Genomic DNA, 16062 nt, shown 5'->3' with positions numbered 1-16062 from the left:
AGCTCTAGCTGTGATGTGGCCGAGGATGCTCCCACCCATCAGAGGAGAAGGCCAGATAGTGGACATTTCCACCTGCCTATCAGGTACCAACAGGCATCATGTCATCTTTTTTTTTTTTTTTGAATTTTTTAATATTTATTTTCCATTTCTTGGCGGACACATCGTTGTTTGTATGTGGTGCTGAAGATCGAACCCCGGCCGCACGCATGCCAGGCGAGCGCGCTACTGCTTGAGCCACATCCCCAGCCCACACCATGTCATCTTAACCCTCACAGATGCTCCAGAAAAAAAGACAGCATCCTCCATTCCACAGAGGGAAGCTGAGGCCAGAAAGGTTAAACGATGTGTCCAAGGCTCTATTTCTAGAGAGCGGAGGAGCCTGGATATGAAGCCAGGGCAACTCAACTTGGGAACCCAGGTAAGGGAGGGAAAAGGCAGATGGGGACTCTGATCTCCCCTGCTCACAATGGGAACCCTTCAGAAGTCCCAGACAGGCAGCGGCTCTCAAGTGCTCTCAAGCCAGGGGTGTCCCTCAACCCCCCAACTTCAGGCAGGCCACTCACTGTCCCTCAGGTAGGTGTCGGCAAAGTAGAGGGTCCGGACAAAGCCTGTGAAGGAGTCTTCAGCTGAGCGGGCTTCGATCTTGCGCTGCACAGGTGCCAACTCCATGTTCTGCAGCCCCATCCGCTCGGGCTTGGTGTTTGCTGCCTGCATCTGCAGTGAGGTGGGTGGTCCTGAGAGAGAGGTCCGTTTCCCCACCCCAGGGGCACTGCTCGATGCCAATCCTCCCAGAAAGGCTGGAAGGCTGGCCATAGCCATGTCCAAGCAGACCTTGTACAAGTGGGAGGTAGCTTGGAGGGAGCTTGCCTGGCCTCCCAGCACATTGTAGGGAAAGGGGCAGAATAATAAGAAAACAACTAACTTTTGCTGGGGACTCACCTCCAAGGTAAGCATTACAATCTTTTGTGCTTGGGGAAGCTGAGGCACAAAAGCAGTGTAACATACTGGCAGTCACAGTTAGTGGGGTGAGAACCTAGGTGGCCTGGATTCAGGGCCTCGTGGTCCAGGTGATGGCTGCCCTGGGCTTGGCCAGGGCTCAAGGGCAGCCTTAGGCCTCACCTCTCCTGGGGGGCCAGCTGGCCGCCGCTTCCGGCTAGACACTCTGCTGCGGCGCATCCGGCGGAATGACTGACGCAGGGACTTCTTGAGGGACTTTACACGGGACAGTGGGCCCTCCAGGGCTAGCTGGTCACTGGGGTGGAGGGTGCACCTGGGGGACATAAGGTCATCAGTGCTGCCAGGGTGCAGGGTCCTCCCAAGGCCTTAGTCCCAGACCCCAGCCCCAGCCATCACACTCACTTGACAAAGACCTGCCGCCGCTGCTGGTGGTCAAAGAGGCCAAAGCCGTGGCTGGTGCCAAAGGCCACAAGCCGCCACTCAGAGTGCAGGGCCAAGGAGGTGACCACAGCTGGGGGCTGGCATTGTACCAACACAAAGGGCTGAAAGCCGGGCTCAAAGTACACGGGCCCTGAGCGGGCAGCCAGGCGCTCATGTCCCTTCCAGCGGTAGCCCTCCTGGTCCTGCAGCAGGTCGGCCTCCACCTCCTCCACAGCGTGCTCTGCCGCCTCGTCGTTCAGCTCCAGCACGAGCACCTGGGTGGGGGCAGATATGCTCAGCAAGACCCCAGCATCAAAGGGCAGCAAAGGATCAGGACTCAAGTCCAGGCTCAGCCTCTGCCTAGCTTCCACCCTCTGTTCTGATTTTAGGAGGAGAGGGAAACAACCAACCTTCCTCTATGGGATCGAGAACCTTCTAGGGGCCTTTCTCTATTGGATTGAGAAACCTCCATCCCATGGGAGAAGCACAGAGAATGTGCACTCCTGGTGACACCTGCGGGTGGGTGCTCGGAGGCTGGTTCCTGTCCCTGCTGCCCAGAGTCACCCCACCGTTCCTCCACAATCCCTGTCCTGCCCAGCCTGCTACCTGCCCTGCCGTGCCTGCCACAGCCAGGTAGCCACTGTATTTGCAGAGGAAAATCTTCTGGATGCCCAGCCGGGGGTCATCACTGTAGGGGTCAAAGGAGCCCACCTGATGAGGGAGAGGAGATCTGTGAGCAGCCAGGGCCAGCCCCATCCTCCCCACCCCACCTCCAGCTTCCAGGTTCCTGGCCTCACCTTACGGAGTGGAGGCCACTCGTCTTCGCCCTGGGCATTGAGGTTCTCGCTAGGGTCCGTTTCAGTGAGGAACACCCGCGCGGTGCTGAGTTTGTACAGCAATCGCAAGCAGACACCAGAGGCATCCCAGAACCGTACAGTGCCGTCCTCGTGCCTGTGGGCAGAGCCCACCTGTCCCCCGTGAGAGTGATGCCGGCTGGGGTGCCCAGTGTCTGGCACACACTCCTCAGGGCGGTGCCCTCACCCACCTTGCCCCTCCCCTGGGAGGAGGAAAAGTAGCATCAGAGTCACTTACCCTGTGAGCAGCAGGTCCCTCTGGGGTGGGGGTGGGGCCAGGCTGGTGCCACCATTGATGGGCCACTCCTGGAGAAAGAGACCAAGAAGTCCAGGACTGCTTGGCCCCAAGACGGGCAAGGCTGGGTGGGGCTGGGCTGGGCTGGGGCAGGAGCAGGGGCAGGGGCCAGGGCTGGACCTACCATGGTGGAAAACTGAGCATTCTGCCGGCTGCCCGCGGCAATGATGTGCTCCCACAGCTTCAGAGGGATGTTGGAGACGTGGTGGGAGCAGGTGATGGCGGAGCAGTGCAGGGAGGCCAGGTAGGGTGGCTGGACAGATGGCCAGCCTGCTGTCTGCAGGTCGATCACCACCAACTCCTCTTCGGCCAGCACCACAAGGGCATAGGGGTCATCAAAGGCTGGGGTACAGGCCAAGGGTCAGGGCCCAGGAGCAAGCAGTTTGCCCCAGCCTGGCCCTGCAGAAAGAGCTACAGCGCTGGAGCCTGGAATCTGCAGGTGCAGAGAGCCCTTGTTCTTGGCTACAAGAACAAAATCTTTCACCTCAGGGAGGCAGCAGGTGTGGGGAAGCAGCCTGCCTGTGTCTGCGCTGCGGAGAGCTAACTGGCCCAAAGCTCACAGGGAGGGACACACCTGGCTGGAACCTGGACTCCAGCCAAGGCTGAAAAGGTAGAGTCCCTGTCAGGAACGGAGCCCGTCCAGCCCTCTTCCCTGGTTCCTGCTCATTGACGCTGTCCCTGCAGCAGCAGCAGCGAGCAGGCCTTTAGCATCCCAGCTGCCCATGGTGCATTGCCTTACTGCACACAACACCCTCTATCAGGCCCAACCCCAGCTGCCACTCAATAAACACGTCCTGAAAACTGGCTTCCGGGAGCCCCCCTTCCTAGGCCAGGCTGATCTTGCCGGGCTCCCACCTTATCCACCTGGAGAAACTGCTGCCAGCTCAGAGCAGCGGCCTGGCTGAGTGCTTCTGCACATCTGTCACAGATGGACATTTTCTGCTCCGAGGGCTTCCCTGCATTAGCACACCATCCCAGTGTCGCTGTCTGGCAGAGCCCATCCTGTCTCCCTCCACTTGCTCCCCTCCAGTTCTCTCCAATCAGGATTTTGACCCCAGCAGGGAGCTTTCCTCTTGGTTGCCACGTGACCAGGTGTGCATCTTCCCCCAGCTGGGGCCCTCTTTTGCCTTTCTGCAGGTGCAGCATGCCGCCTACCCTCGTCTTCCAGGTCTCCTGCCTCTCTGACCAGCACTCAGCTTCCTTCACTAGATTCCACCAATCTCCGAGTTCCTACTACCTTCAGCATGCGCCAGGGCGGTTTCCTCATGGCTGCTTTCATCTGTTGTCCCCTGCGCTACTGGACAGCCTCACCTGCCCCAGGCTTTTCAGAGCTCTGCATGGGTAACTCCAGAGCTTTCTTCTTTCCCAGGTCTCTGGTCAACATCTCCTCAAACTCGATTCCATTCAAGAAAGCCTGCTCCTCCCTGTACCTTCTCCAATCTTCCTGAGACTCGAGCCAACACCCCTTCCCATCCTGATCCTATCTTTCCTCCATGTACCTCCACCTAGACAAGGGGTTGACAAATCACAGCACAAGGGCCAGGGCTGGTCCACTGCCTGTTTCTGTAGGATGATGCACTGTGTATGCACTGCCCATGGCTGCACTTGCTCTACAACGCAGGACTGAGGAGAGGGGGCAGGGACATCATTTGTTACCCAGTCCTTCACGGGTCTGGGCCAAGGTCAAGGCTGACTGCTGGAACACTCCAAACCCAGCCATGTCCTGTGCCCCCATCCCAACCTGAGCTTCAGCACCCACCCTTGGTTCCCACCTCCACCCCCTGGGAAGTTCCCATACAGATCCTTTCCGAACAGAGGCCAGACTATGGCACCTTTGCTTGGGCTCTCACCTCTCTCAGAATATACCTAAAGGCCTTCCGAGCCTCTAGTTTTACAATCTGGCATTGACCCCGTCTGGAGTCACCTCCCTCCCTCTGTCCACATCTCACTTGAGCAAGCAAAGAGCTCTCCTGACTTCAAGTCTCTCATCCCAGGTCCCTGTGGGGCCTACCTTGCCCTCTAAGTTCACTCCAGGGGTGGCCTTGCTGGCCACCCTGCCGAAATCAGCACGGTCACCTGCTCCCTGCCCCTGCCCCCTCACCTGGCTTTGCTTTTTTCTTGCCTCTGATGTTATTATCAGTTTTTTCCCTATTTCCCCACACTTGAGTAAGCCCTACCAGAGCAGGGACTTTGCTCCTGGGATAGGGCCTGGCGGGTGGTGGCTGCTTACTAAATAAGAAAGTCTGCCCGGCAAAGGCCCATGGCAGAGGAATCGCACAAGAGACTCAGGGTGCCCACAACCTGCCTCAGGGGAGTAGTTCTGATCATGCACTCAACCCAGGCCACTGGGTCCGATTTGGTGACACAGATGGACAATCAGAGGAGCATGGCCAGCCCTAGAAGGCCCTGGCTTTGCTTTGTTTTGCATTGCTGGGATTGAACCCAGGGGGTACTGAGCCACCCCCCACTTTTTTTCTGATCTTGAGATAGAATCTCATTAAGTCACAGGCCAGCCTCGACTGTATGATTCCTGCTGCCTCAGCCTCTAGAGCAGCTGGGGTCACAGGCGTGCGCCACTGTGCCCAGCACACCATCGGTTTTCAGTGTACGGCTCAGTGAGTTTCTCTTGGGAGAATCCTCTGCTGGGGATCAGAGGATCCAGTCAGCCAAGGTAAGCAGGGGGAGGCCACAGCCCAGTAGATCCCAGGCTCTGTCCCCACATGGCACTGACTGGTTTGAGGAAGGCAGCTCTGGAGCCCTGCTCTCAGCATCAAGTAAGAGGAGGAAGGAGGGGCCAGGAAAAAAGGAAAAGCAGGCTTAGGTCTCTTCTGTGATGAGGACACCAGGGCTGGATGGGTCACTCACTAGTGGAGGAGGCCCACCCTCCTGGAGAGCTCCTAGAGGCCTCCTCACAGGTGTCAACATCAGCCCTTGCTGGTCTTGCCTGTCACCCATTTATGAGGCTGACTCAGAGCTGGCCCCACACAGCCACCTCCCGCCCCACCCAGAAGGCAGGCTTCACTGTGTCTCAGCCCAGACCTTCTTCCTAAGCTTGGTGGACAGTAAATCTAACAAGGCAGATCTGTTCTCACTGGACTAAGTCCCTCAGAGCCTGGGAAGGGCAAAGAAAGTTCAGGGCAGGCAGGAGGTGTGACCTGGTAAGGATGAAGCTCCAGGCTGTGAACGCAGTTGGGAGGACACAGGGAGGGAGAGAATGGAGTGACATGCCACTGGCCTTGGTGACACTTTGTAGCACTAAGAAGGATCCAGGAGGGTGGCTGTTTCGGCATGCCTGTGTAGGACCCTCCCCTTTATTTATGTGCCTACCCAGCACCTCCCACGCCTCACCCTCTGCCCTCTCTTGACGCTTGCCTACCGGCTGCAGGGTCCACCTCTGCCAAGACGGTGAAGTCAATGACACGGGAAGTGAAGTCGAAGGCTACCTGCTGGCCATTGTGGATCACTGAGATGCAGTGGCGGTCCCCGTAGCTGGCACGTGGCATGCCGCCCTGGAAGATGGTGAAGGGCAACCTGCGGGTATAAGGGGAAGGCTGGGCTGGGCTCCGCACTACACAGGCAGCCTGGAGCTGGGCCTGTGGTATGGCTTTCCAGAGCACAGAGAAGTGGCTAGCCTTTATGGCAGAGCCTGGGGTGGGGTCCCATGCTGGGAGGTAGGCCAGTCTCAAGGTGACTGGAGGGGGCAAGGCTAGACCCCAACCTCATGCCCACTGCTGCAGCCCAGGAGAACCTGGGGCCAGGCAGGATAGGCAGCCTCCAGCTGAGTCCCTGCCTCTACCTCAGGCCTTCCTGCATCGTTCTTTCTGAAGAAACAGGCCTGTGACCAGAAGGGTCTGTGACCTGCTTACTGAGACCATCTCTCCGGGAGGGTGGAAGGAAGGTGTACGGACAGATTTTGCAGCCCCTGAGAGGCATGGGTGGAGAGCCTGCCCTTCCCTGCCTACCTAGCACCCAAGACACACCTGCAGTTGTTCCCTAGGACCATCTCCCCAAGTAGTCCTGAAGCCTCTCTAGCCCTGAAGGGAGTCTCTGGGAGACAGAGAAGACAGAGCACCATACCTACCCCTGCCTGGTGGTCAGCCAGAAGATTTTGGTAATTGCTTTGCAAGGAAAGGGACCTAAAAGAAAAGTGGTCAGCTGGAACAAGCATATGCCGGTTCCCACCGGCACAGATTGCTCATGTGCAAGGACACCTCACACCCAAACCCTCATGTGGATCTGGGCTGGGGAGTCTCATTGAGCAGTTCCTAGAGACAGCCTCAGTGGGCATCCAAAGTCTGTGTGGCTTTGGATCAAGCCCCGAGTCTCTCTGGGCCCAGGTTTTGCTTCTGTGAACAGGGTACCCCATGTCTGAATTCAGTAGACTAAAGGGACTCCTCAGACCATGAGGCACTGACCGTAAGGCATGGAGCTGCGCAGGGGCTCAGGTTGCTGGGCCTGACTGGACACAGGCCACTGACAATGGCTGCCATCAGAGTGGCAAGTGACAATGAGGCGGCCATCCCGCTGCCAAGTGACATTCTCCAGTTGCTTTAGAGGGGGAGAGGGAGAGAGAGCAGTGGGTGGGACTGGGGCAGTGTTAGCAAGGTCTGATCCTCCCCCCCTGCCGCCCAGCGGCTGCACTACCAAGTGGGGGCTGGGGAGAGCCACGAGGTATCCACCTGTGTCGGGGCACCACCTACCTGGTTACTGAGGAAATGACAGAGTACACGGCTGCCCTGCAGGTCCCAGATGACAACAAGGCCTCGGCTGTAGCCAATCAGGACCTGGTTGGGGTCTCGAGGGTGCTCCTGCAGAGCCTCTACCATCTCAAACACTCGCCGGTGGCGGGCCTCTTCTGGCAACCTGGAGAGGGCACGCAGTCAGCCCACAGCAACTGTGGCAGCCTGTGTGCCATCGCGATGGCCAGGACACACTGATTTAAAAAATAAATAAAACCCCAAGAATGCCACCACAGGTGGTATAACCATAAAGAAAGGCAAGGAAGCGATTTCTGGAAGTCAACCTGGAGGAGGGATGGAGCAAGAAAGAGGGAGCTGTGATGAGGAAGGGCATGTGGGGACGCTCAGGGGCTGGCTACAGGGAGGATCACTCTTAAGAATCATGCAACCATCCGGTCATATTTAGGGCATTTCTACAAGGAGGTGGTATTTCACAGGAAAGGAATTTTTATTTTATTTTATTTTTTTAAAGAGAGGGGGGGAGAGAGAGAAAGAGAATTTTTAATATTTATTTTTTAGTTATCAGTGGACACAACATCTTTGTATGTGGTGCTGAGGGTCGAACCCGGGTCGCATGCATGCCAGGCGAGCGCGCTACCGCTTGAGCCACATCCCCAACCCAAGAAAGAAATTTTAAAGATCAACAAAACTCTATATTACTTGGCCCAGCCCTAGAACTGACTTCTCTTCCTCTTCTGGATCTGGAATGCTGACGTGACTCTGGAGATACTGAGGCCAACAGAGAACCATGAGGCAGCAGACATGAGACCGAGACCCAACACCAAGAAGTCAAATGGGAGCCTGGACCCTGAAGGCACCCCTATACTGCAAATCAAACCAAACCAAACCTCTCAGCTTTCTCACACCCTATGCTGTAAGCAATGGCTTCTGTGGAATCAGAATTAGCACTGGGAGTGGGACTTGAAGGGTCACTTTCACTTATCTGTAAAGTTTTGATTTTTGAAGTGGATTCCAACATGAAGTATTACTTTGTGTGTGTGAGCACGCACACGTGTACACATGCTCCAGGGACTGAAGACACAGACTCTTGCATGTGAGGCACAGGCTCTACCAATGAGCTACACCTGGTCCTGGTAAATTACTTATTAAAAAAAAAAATCTCTTAAAGAATCACACCGGGACTGGGGATGTGGCTCAAGCGGTAGCGCGCTCGCCTGGCATGTGTGTGGCCTGGGTTCGATCCTCAGCACCACATACAAACAAAGATGTTGTGTCCGCGAAAACTAAAAAATAAATATTAAAAATTCTCTCTCCCCCCCCTCTCTTAAAAAAAAAAAAAAAAAAAAAAGAAAAGAAAGAATCACACCATCTTGGAAAACACACTGAAGCATCTGGAAGAACAACAGAAGGAAGCTGCATGGCTGGACTGCGGCTGCTGCACATCCCGGTGACTGTGCTCCACATCGTGCCCATTGGCATGTGATTTCATGCCACCTAAGGCACGCTATTACTTAAACACTGGAATAACCCCATACACATAATTTTGCATACTATTTTTCCCCTCATCCAATGAGACACGGCTGTTCTCTCTCGTGTTTGAACATCATTCAAGGCTTTTTTTGGGGACTGGGGATTGAACTTAGGGGTACTTGACCACTGAGCCACATCCCCAGCTCTATTTTGTATTTTATTTAGGGACAGGGTCTTATTGAGTTGTTTAGTGCCTCGCCATTGCTGAGGCTAGCTTTGAACTCAGGAAATTCTCTTGTCTCAGTCTCCCAAGCCGCTGGGATTACAGGCATGCGCCTGGCCGCAAGGTCTTCTTACTGAAGGCAAATGATGTCTTTAAAGAGTTGAAGGCTGCCCAACCACCCCACCTCTCACCACTGAAAGAAGTTCTGGAATGGTCATTGCCACACCTCTGTCTTTCCTTTTTTCTTTCTGGAATGGTCATTGCCACACCTCTGTCTTTCCTTTTTTCTTTCTTTCTTTCTTTTTTTTAATATTTTTAATTGTAGGGCTGGGGTTTGTGGCTAAGTGGTAGAGTGCTCACCTAGCACGCGTGAGGCACTGGGTTCGATCCTCAGCATCACATAAATATAAAATAAAGATACTGTGTCCACCTAAAGCTAAAAAATAAATATAAAAAAATTTAGTTGTAGATGGACACAATGCATTTATCTATCTATCTATTTATTTATTTATGGTGCTGAGAATATTTGCTATCCTATCTGCTAAGTGAGAAAGGCACTGGAGTTTGTACACGGAGGGACCCAGCCCCATGAGCTACCTACCAATGTGTAGCTCATTGGTAGAGCCTGTGCCTCACATGCAGGAGGCTGTGCCTTCAGTCCCTAGAGCCCCAGCCCTAGCCCCACCTGTGTCTTTTGTACATATTTCCCCTCAGGATAGTGACATGCTCAGAGTCACAGTCACCAGAGTTGGCCACTTTAAAAGCCTTGGTAAGTGTGGTCCAAGTGAAGGCCAAAGGAGGATTTAGACTGGAGGCAGCCTCTCTGCATTAGGCCCCTCCTTGCCTCCCCTCAGATCAGCTAAGGGGTGGGGGCAGGGCAGGGCTGGGCTCTGAGGGTCACTTGCTGAGGAGCAGGTTCTCCCACCAAGGTGCCCACAGATGGCACCCAAGCTGGGCCCCAATTGTGCCTTCCTGGTGTCCTGCAAACTGCTCTACCCTGACCTCAGGCACACTGCCCCAGCCCTACCCTGCTAAGTGAGAAAGGCACTGGGGTTTGTACACAGAGGGACCCAGCCCCATGCAGGAATCCTCCCAACCCTGCCCTGGCCAGATGGAACCTGCTTCAGTGTCACTCAGGGATGTGGAGAGTCCAGGCTGCCAGCTATGTGCTCTAAGCCTGGCCTAGAGCCCTCTAGGACCAGGGCCCCTGTCCCCTGGGACTGCAGAACATTCTGTCACTAGCAACCTAGCCCCCAGCAAGCCCAGGCAGGCTCCATGGTCTCGCTTTGAGCCTGCCTCCCTCTGCTGCCATGTGGTCCTGGAGCAGCAGAGCACCGGCCACCTCAACAAACCTACAGGCTTTTCAGCCATGGAACCTGCACCAGTGGAAGCTCAGCACGTGCCCCAAACATAAGGCACAGCAGGAGCTGGCCCAGTGGAGCAGGGTTTGGGTCCCAGCTACCCTACTGCACAGCCCCCAGATTTTGAGACATACAATCTCAGGGAAAGGACACTGGACTGAGTTGGCAACTTCACACCAGCATTTTGGGCCTCACTTTCCTCACCTTTAAATTAGGTGACAGGTTACTTCCAAGATCCCTGTTAGGGCTACGATGCTGACATAAGGGGTGAGAGATTCTCAATTTGGGGGATAGGTAGAGAGTTGAGGGTTTCCCTTCCTGTCCCCAAAGACTTTCCAGGAAGAAATAAACTCTTGAGACATTTCTGGGGACCAAAGGGATAAGGCCATGTCCAGTGGCTTACCGCTGCAGCACGGCCTCTGAGCTGATGGTCTGGTCCTCCAGGGCGCGGAAGCCTGGCAGCTGCACCACAAACACATTGCCACTCTCGGTGCCCAGGTAGAGCAGCTCTCGGGAGGAATGAGGCAGGACGACAGTGATCTGTGTGGCACTGGGAGCAGCCCTGCCAATGTGGACAGCTGCCTGTGAGTTGGCTGCTGCGGAGGCAGGAGGGACCCAGAGGATAGGGTCCTTAACAGCCCATGGAAGATTGGCCCCTCATGGTCTTTAATGGTTCAGAGCATCTCAACCAGGAAAACCATATTAGTTACTTTCTGCCAAGGAGGGAAACAGATGGTAGAGTGCTTGGGCTGGGACCCTCCTGCATGACAAGGCAAGGGTGTAGGTGGAGGCTTCGAACCCACCCACTGCACTGGAGGACCTGAGCATGGGTACGCAGCAGCCCGGCACTGGCATGCAGATAACAGAGCCCTCAAAGGACAAGCCTGCCCCAGAGCTGGGTGTGAGGAGTAGGCTGGGCAGGGAGGGGAAGGGGCCATCCTCCATACCCTGGGGGGCCACGCAAGGTGAAGCTCTCATCCTCCTGAAGCTCTGACACACCACCTTTGACCTTCAGGCTCCACAGGTGCAGGCTGTTGTCATCTAGCAGGGTGACCAGCTGGCACTGGGAAGGGAATGCATGTGGGGACAGGAGTGAACCCAGGGCTGCTTAACCACTGAGCCACATCCCCAGCAACACTCCCCATCCCCCCCCCCTTTTTTTTTTTTGAGTACTGGGGATTGAACTCAGGGGCACTTGACCACTGAGCCACACCCCCAGCCCTATTTTGTTTTGTTTAGAAACAGGGTCTCACAGAATTGCTCGGTGCCTTGCTTTTGCTGAGGCTGGTTTTGAACTCGTGATCCTTCTGCCTTAGCCTCTCAAGCTGCTAGGATTATAGCACCATCATGCCCAGCTGCCCCCATTCCCTTGAGTCAGAGTCTCACAAAGTTGCTGAAGCTTTGAACTTGCGATCCTCCTGCCTCAGCCTCCCGAGATGCTGGGATTACAGGAGTGTGACATCCTACCCAGCTGGGCCAGTTGTTTCAAAGAAGCCCAGGACCAAAAACCCCCAGCTACTCTCAGAGTGGCCTGAAAGCCTCCAGCTAAGAAAAGGGAGGTGGTCTCATGTTTTCCCAGCAGCCTCAAACTCCGACCCATGCCTCCCTCCACACACCACTCTTTCAGGAAGATGTAAGGGTATAAGGGCAGGGAGAAGGCCCTCAGCCCTCCCCTTCCTGAGTCAGCCCTTACCTGGCCAGGCAGGAAGTGGATCTGCATCACAGCATTGTTCTCCCGGTGCAGCCCCATGAACTCCACCCCTGGGGCACCGTAGCTAGGAGAAGGCTCAGGAAAACCTTTGAAAGCTGGACCAGCCCTTGCTAGCCTGGAGCTGCAGGCTCTCTGGCCCAGGAGGCAAGGAGTACAAATGGAGAGAAGGGCTCCCCCTCCCTCCAGACATCAGTTCCCCTGTGCAGGCACCTGGGGTGAGGGCAGGCAGCAGTGGCCCTGGTCTAGGAACCTCAGCCAGTGACCTGATCTCTGAAGAAGAGTTTTCCCAGCCAGGTGTGTGGGGGCAACTCTGTAGAAAGATGGAGCCCATCTTGGTAACTCTTAGGCTGCGCCCCCTACAACAGGCCCTTCAGCCAGCACCTGGTAGCACCTTCGAGAAAACATAGGCGCCACTGCAGGCCCACCCCCAGCAGTTTTGGCCTGCGTCTTGCACCAGGACTGGTAACCAGGATATATGGCCGTGGCCTGGCAATGATTAACTGTGGAGAAGGCTGGAGTCGCAGCACCTGTGCCCCTGTGCTGTGTGTACACCAGCCCAGCCCTCCTGGGGACTCTGTACCCTCCAGCTGCCCCAATGCTCTGACAGAGGAGCAAAGGCCTACCTACATGAGGTGCCAGCTGAGCTACTCAAGGCAGTCCCCATCTCCCAACTGCCCTAGGCCATCCTAGCTCATCCGGAAATGTAGGTCAGATAGCGATGGGGGCCCCAGATGCATGGCCTAGGCCATGCCTGCCGAGGAAAAGTCTCAGGGGCAATCTTTCTTCCTGAAACTTGTGGACTTGCCTCCAAAATAACCAGAGCCCCCAGTTAACCAAAGCTGAGGCTTTGGGTAAAAAACCACCCCACTGGATGACAACCAGCCTCAGCCAGTGGAGGATGCCCCTGCCAAGCAGGATCCATTATGCTCTCCAGAAGAGGTGCTGCCCCTCACTGAGGGCTTTCCCTCCCTATGACTTCTGTTTTTACCAAGGAAAAAGGTAAACAAACAAAACCACTTCCAGGAGGTCACCTGCCCCCACTCACTGCACTCAGGGCAACTACCAAGCGGGAACATGGGACTAGAAGAGTCACCTGTAATTTTTTTTGGTAGGGGAGCAGGTAGCCTAGAGGAAAGCAGGGGAAGAAAGGCCAGGACTCCTTGAAAGGGTTGGGCCTTTGGAGAGAACCCCCAAAAAAAACCCCACCATTGTAGCCTGGGCCAGGTACTAGGAAGGCAGGCACCCACCAGGCTATGGTCCCGACACTGGTGCCAGGCCCTGCTCTCTGGAGCCCTAGCCCTCAACATAGCCCTTGCAAAGCAGGCCTCTGAGACCCACACCCTGTCAAGGCAGAAGGAAGGACACTGGGGCCAGGCTTCTCTCCTCCCAGCGTGGTGCCTGGTTGCACAGAGGCTCACTCACCCAGTAGGGCTCCATTCTTGAAATATCCAGCTGTGGGTGAGAAAGGGAACCAAGGAACAAGAGGAGACTAAACAAACCCATCCCTCCCCAGTTTCAATCCTAGAAGGACACACAACAGCTCACCATACCCAGTCCTCTCACCCCTCCAACAATTATACCCCATCCCCCCGGAAAATCACGTTCAAAACCAGATCAGGAACATCTTGCTCTTATTCCAATAGCCCATGGGTTAGGAGAGAGAAGAAAAATCTCAAATCTCACTCCCCCCACTTGCTGGTGGGAGCTGGGCACTGGAAAGGATACAGCTTGACGGCTCCGGAGCGGGTGCCGATGGCCAGTATGCGCAGGGAAGGGCTGTAGCCAAGGGCACTGGGCTGGTGTGGGAAGCCATGCTCCACGGTCTGCAATAAGAGGCACGAAGACCAAACATGTTCAGTGTCCTTGTGTTCAGTGTCCTGCCTTGCCATGGCTGGGGCTAGTGATAGATAGGTGGAACCACAGCCCAGAGTCAGCCCAACAGGAAGGAGAGGCCTGGGCCCTTTCACACCCCTCCCATCCACGCCCCACCTCTGTGGCCCATTTCTGACCCTGACCATTACTGCATGCTATTATTCCTGGCATCATGCTGGCCACCTATCACTCCATAAGACCCCTAACTCCACCTGTGCACCTGGTTGTTGACAGGCCTAACCACCCTCCTGCGGTAGGGTGTGGAGTGGCACCATGGAGACATCGGTCCCTCAAGAAAGAAGTCTAGTGGTGCTACAGCTCCAGGTCCACCCCACACCCTGAGAGCATCCTGGCGTCCCTGCCCGAGTCTGGACTGTCCAAGGCCCCCTCTGCCTCCAGCTTGCTGCCTCAAATCAAGGGCCCTGGTTGTCACAGTTCTTCTCAACCACCTTTCCAGAGAGGCGATTTCTGGAGCATGGCTGCAGGTACATGCTTTTGTTCATTTCTTATTTCAGAAGTAACATACACTGTAGAAATGTTGGAATGTATTAAAAAAACAAGAATTACCCTTTGATCCCCCAATCAGAAGTAGTCCTTGCTAACTTGGGAAGTATATCCTTTGAGTCTTTTCTGTGCTTGTGACTGTACACGTGTGTACATTTACTTAATTGTTTTGTGGTACTAGGAATTGAACCAGTGTACTGAAACACTGAGCCACATCCTCAGCCCTTTTTGTTTTGAGACAGGGCCTCATTAAGTTGCTGGGGCTGGCTTTGAACTTGGGATCCTCCTGCCTCAGCCTCCCAACTTGCTGGGATTACAGGCATGCACCACTGCACCTAGCTTAGCTTATTTTTAATGAGGTTTTATTCTGTTTTTCCCTCGGCCTTTTTTTTGTTTTGTTTTTTTGGCAGTATTGGGGAAGAACCCCGGGCCTTGCATGTGCTACCACTGAGCCACACCTCAGCCTGTGTAGTTTATTTTTTTTATTTTTATTTTTTTAATATTTATTTTTTAGTTATAATTGAACACAATATCTCTATTTTATTTATTTATGTGGTGCTGGGTCGGACCCAGGGCCTCTCACGTGGGAGCCGAGCGCTCTACCGCTGAGCCACCACCCAGCCCCCATGTAGTTTAATAATGCAGAAGCATGATCCCAATCACACCACAGATACACCCAGGCACATGTAGCTTTGTCGCCTGGTTGGTAAATGCTGGAAAGCGACTTTTCAACAGCTGGAGAATACTCTCAAGGTGGAGCTGCCTCACTACCTGAGCTTCTGGTACAGCTAGTCTGCTTCTAGAGCTTCTGCAGTTGCCAACTGCACTGACCACGGTTCTGTGGGCAACCCTCGGGGCATTTTGGGAGGCAGCTGCCCCAGGTAAAAAGGCAGGTTGAAAAGGTTTGAAGGTGAACATCAGGCTTCAGATGGACAAACCGCCTGGGGGAAGGTTCTTGGTGCTGCTTCTTAAGCAGCTACTCCCAACCCCCAGGGGACACAGACACTGCTAAGGGCTTGGAGTAGAGCACAGCCATGCCAACCAGTGGGTTTGCAGACTGCTTTTAACCAAGGAAATTGCCAAGCCCCAAACGCGGAGCAACAAGAGGGCCTCCCCAGCCATCCTGAGCAGCTCTATCAGGCCCCTGTGCATCAGGCCTAACAGCTTGGCACTCAAAGGCTGCCTGCCTCTGCCAGTCCAGGTCAGGCTAGTCCAGTACTGTGGTTCACTAGAGGAGGCCCAGGCCAGGGTCAGGCCTGAAGGAAAGCCCCAAGACCTGCTGGGATTTCTGGAGCTAGAAGCCCCCACCCCCACTCCTGTTTTTCTTTGTGGTGCTGGGGATTGAACCCAGGGCTTGTGCCTGTGAAGCAAGCACTGTACAACTGAGAAGGGGCCCTGAGGAGGGGGAAGAGTCTGTACAGCAAATGGATATACCTGGATGGGACAGCCAGGAGGGCATAAAGGACCCTGCAGGAGCCTCTAAGCCAGTCTAGGTCCCAGTTCAGTTATGTAAAAAATGCAGGCCCTGGAAAAGCCCTGGGTAGATAGCTGAGTATCTGGAATGTAAACATCTCCTTGAAAAGGAGGGCAGGGAACAGATAGGCTGTGTGGGACAAGTTCCCCTGGGGGCCCTGCCAGGCCTCAGGCAGCCACAGGTTGCAGGGGCCTCAGGAAGCCAGCTGCCAGAGATAGGAG

General features: G+C 55.0%; 1 protein-coding gene across 3 annotated transcripts in view; it reads right to left on the bottom strand.

Annotated features, from left to right (window-relative positions):
- The window catches only part of Llgl2 (LLGL scribble cell polarity complex component 2), a 39284-nt gene that overhangs the window by 3130 nt on the left and 20092 nt on the right, over nt 1-16062 (bottom strand). For all 3 annotated transcript variants that reach the window (XM_077800594.1, XM_026404813.2, XM_077800595.1), the window contains exons 3-17: nt 13717-13814; nt 11974-12055; nt 11228-11343; nt 10684-10842; nt 7227-7389; nt 6942-7074; nt 6608-6662; nt 5903-6057; nt 2651-2868; nt 2470-2537; nt 2175-2328; nt 1984-2088; nt 1360-1652; nt 1120-1270; nt 564-714 (exon numbers count right to left, since the gene is read on the bottom strand). In XM_077800594.1, the coding sequence (XP_077656720.1) occupies nt 564-714; nt 1120-1270; nt 1360-1652; nt 1984-2088; nt 2175-2328; nt 2470-2537; nt 2651-2868; nt 5903-6057; nt 6608-6662; nt 6942-7074; nt 7227-7389; nt 10684-10842; nt 11228-11343; nt 11974-12055; nt 13717-13814 (2101 nt within the window). The remainder of the gene's footprint in view (nt 1-563; nt 715-1119; nt 1271-1359; nt 1653-1983; nt 2089-2174; nt 2329-2469; nt 2538-2650; nt 2869-5902; nt 6058-6607; nt 6663-6941; nt 7075-7226; nt 7390-10683; nt 10843-11227; nt 11344-11973; nt 12056-13716; nt 13815-16062) is intronic.

The sequence above is a fragment of the Urocitellus parryii genome, chromosome 7, assembly GCF_045843805.1.
Source record: "Urocitellus parryii isolate mUroPar1 chromosome 7, mUroPar1.hap1, whole genome shotgun sequence".
NCBI lineage: Eukaryota > Metazoa > Chordata > Mammalia > Rodentia > Sciuridae > Urocitellus > Urocitellus parryii.
This window is presented reverse-complemented; position numbering and strand designations above follow the sequence as displayed.